Genomic DNA, 3,273 nt, shown 5'->3' with positions numbered 1-3,273 from the left:
CACCATCACCATCACCACCACCATAACCATCACCACCACCATCATCACCACCACCACCATCACCATCACCACCACCATCACATCACCATCACCATCACCATCACCACCATCATCACCACCATCATCACATCATCATCATCATCATCATCATCATCACCATCACCACCATCACCATCACCATCATCATCACCATCACCACCATCACCATCACCATCACCACCATCACCATCACCACCACCATCATCACCATCACCACCACCATCATCACCATCACCATCACCACCACCACCACCACCATCACCACCACCACCACCACCACCACCATCACCATCACCACCCCCATCACCATCACCACCATCATCACCACCATCATCACATCATCATCATCACCATCATCACATCATCATCATCATCATCATCATCATCATCATCACCATCACCACCATCATCATCACCATCACCACCATCACCATCACCATCACCACCACCATCACCATCACCACCACCACCACTACCATCACCATCACCATCACCACCACCATCACCATCACCACCATCATCATCACCATCACCACCATCACCATCACCACCACCATCACCACCACCATAACCATCACCACCACCATCATCACCACCACCATCACCACCACCATCATCACCATCATCATCATTATCAGGTGACCTACAGAGATCCAGGGGTGTTTTAGTGCTTCGGCTGCTGTGATCCTTTTAGCTGGATTGATGGTCAACATCTTATTAATGAGATCTTTGGCTTCAGGAGTCACTGTGTCCCACTCTGGAGAAGGAAACTAGGAGACGAGGAGGAGACGAGGAGGAGACAAGGAAGAGACAAAGAGACGAGACGAGGAGGAAACCAGGAGGAGACCAGAAGGAGGCAGGACACAAGAAAGAAAGGAAGCGAGGAGAGTATAAGGAGTCAAGGAGTCAAAGCCCCGCCCACAACACACCCACTGACCAATGGTTGAGCTCCATGCAGATGAGCAGTGACATCATGTGGAGTCAGGTGACTTACGTCGTAGGCTCCAGCTTTGATCTGCTGGTAGAGACGATGCTGATCTTCATCCCAGAATGGAGGATAACCGACCAATAGGATGTAAAGGATCACACCTGGGGGGAAACTACAGTTACACACCTGAGACAGGACAACAGAACCTGCAGGACGGAACAGAACAGAATCTGACCACAGGCCCAGAGGTCCACTGCCTTCCCATACGGATCCTTCCTCAGAACCTCCGGAGAAAGGTACCCAGGAGTCCCTGCAAAACCTGCCGGCATACGACGGAGAACATCTTAAAATCTTCACAACACACACACAACTATGATCCTGTGAAACAATGTTAACACCAACAGATGATCTTAAATAAAAAATAATACTGCTCTTCATTAAAAAAGAATAAATTTAAATAAAATAGGTAAAATGTAAAGTAAAAAAATAATAAATTAAAGGTCAATATTATAGAGAGATCATGCACAATAAAAACAGAATATAATATCATTAAAATATAATATGTTTGAAACAACAAAATAATCTAAAACAAAAAGAAAATTTGCAAACTGAAGAAAAATTTTTAAAAAATTTAAATGTACATGGATATGCAAATCAAATGACATTAAACAGATGGAGGTGATTCTGCTGGAATAGAAACAGAGTTGCAGTAGTAGTACAACTCTAAGATGTACTACTGAAGTGCTATTGCAGTGCACCACAGTAGTACTGCAGTACAACTCTAAGATACTACTGTAGTAGTACTGAAGTACTATTGCATTGCACCACAGTAGTACTGCAGGAGCATCTTACCGAACCAGGCCTGCTGGTCTCCCTCCACCTCGATGGCCAGGCCAAAATCAGCCAGTTTCACCGCCGCTCCTTTCGACTTGGAAGCCAAAAGCAGGTTCTCTGGCTGGAGACACAGAACACATGCTAACACGCTAATTCTGCCTATTGGATTACATGAGAAATGCTAAAAATGCTAAGAGGAACTAAACAGTGTTTTAGAACTCTGCTATCCACACAGAACTCATACAGTTTAAGCTCACAGCTACCTTCAGGTCTCGGTGCACCACGCCCATCTGATGACAATGTAGCACCGCCTCCAAAATCTGCTGGATACAGTGGCTGTTGAGATAGAGGGGTAGAGGATAGTGGGTGGAGGGTAGAAGGTAGAGGTCAGAGAGGTAGAGAGTGGAGGGTAGAGGGGTAGATAGTGGAGGGTGGAGGGATAGAGTGGTAGAGAGGTAGAGGGGCAGAGAATGAAGGGGTAGAGGTCAGAGTGTAGAGGGTGGAGAGTAAGGATACAGGGGAAGATCGTAGAGGGTGGAGGTCAGAGGTTGGAGGGCAGAGTGTACAGGGTAGAGGGTGGAAGGGTAGAGGGTAGAGGTCAGAGGGTAGAGGGTGGAAGGTAGAGGGCAGAGGGTAGGGGGCAGAGGGTAGACAGTAAGGATACAGGGGAAGATGGTAGAGGGTGGTGGGGTCAAGGATGGAGGTGTAGAGGATGGAGAGGTAGATTGTGGAGGGTGGAGGGTAGATTGAGAGATTAGCAGACTTTGCATTAAGATGATTTACTGGAACAAACACCAAATGTTGGATAATCAGTGACTAATCAGAGCTGAAGGATAACGAGGAGGAGAAACAGTGATTCTCTGCACATCAGAAACAGTCACATCAGAAAAGTAAATCAAGGTCTTACCTGGCATCAGCTTCACTGTAATATTCTCTGGCTACAATATCTTCGAATAACTCTCCACCCGTTACCCTGAGAGACACAACACACACATGAACAGCCGCAGAGAAAACTCATTAAATGTGAATGAAAACATAAAATCAAAAATTACAAGAAAACGTGTAAATGTCAATCAGTGTAAATTAACATTTGAAAAATAAAAGTGGTCCAGTTAGAGTAAATATAGATACTAATACAGACACGTAAAATGACAGAATAATAAAAGAGTGAAAAGATGTTGATATAGCAGTGATTTGTTGTGCCTGAACAAGAACTTTATTATAATGTAGAAACATAAAAGAAAATGCATCATGTTCAGCTGTACTAACAAGAATAGAATAGAATAGAATAGAATAGAATAGAATAGAATAGAATAGAATAGAATAGAATAGAATAGAATAGAATAGAATAGCACTCACAGGTCAAAGATGAGGTAATGATGTGCCTCCTCTGAAATACTGTCATGTAGTCGAACTGAAAGACAGAAACAGAACGTTACTGTACACACAGCGCTATAGGGATGCTATGAGCT

At 44.2% G+C, this 3,273-nt stretch overlaps 1 protein-coding gene across 1 annotated transcript in view; it reads right to left on the bottom strand.

Annotated features, from left to right (window-relative positions):
• Positions 1 to 380: 380 nt before the first annotated feature.
• LOC129350448 (calcium/calmodulin-dependent protein kinase type II subunit alpha-like) overlaps positions 381 to 3,273 on the bottom strand; it is a 15,045-nt gene continuing 12,152 nt past the window's right edge. The window contains exons 4-10 of the mRNA XM_055016961.1: positions 3,161 to 3,215; positions 2,709 to 2,774; positions 2,065 to 2,137; positions 1,820 to 1,922; positions 1,203 to 1,286; positions 1,034 to 1,128; positions 381 to 809 (exon numbers count right to left, since the gene is read on the bottom strand). Of these exons, the coding sequence (XP_054872936.1) occupies positions 396 to 809; positions 1,034 to 1,128; positions 1,203 to 1,286; positions 1,820 to 1,922; positions 2,065 to 2,137; positions 2,709 to 2,774; positions 3,161 to 3,215 (890 nt within the window). The 3' untranslated portion in view covers positions 381 to 395. The remainder of the gene's footprint in view (positions 810 to 1,033; positions 1,129 to 1,202; positions 1,287 to 1,819; positions 1,923 to 2,064; positions 2,138 to 2,708; positions 2,775 to 3,160; positions 3,216 to 3,273) is intronic.

Source organism: Amphiprion ocellaris, chromosome 14, assembly GCF_022539595.1.
Source record: "Amphiprion ocellaris isolate individual 3 ecotype Okinawa chromosome 14, ASM2253959v1, whole genome shotgun sequence".
In the NCBI taxonomy this organism is placed as follows: Eukaryota; Metazoa; Chordata; class Actinopteri; family Pomacentridae; genus Amphiprion; species Amphiprion ocellaris.
Note: the sequence above shows the minus strand (reverse complement) of the source record. Positions and strands in the feature narration are given on the sequence as shown.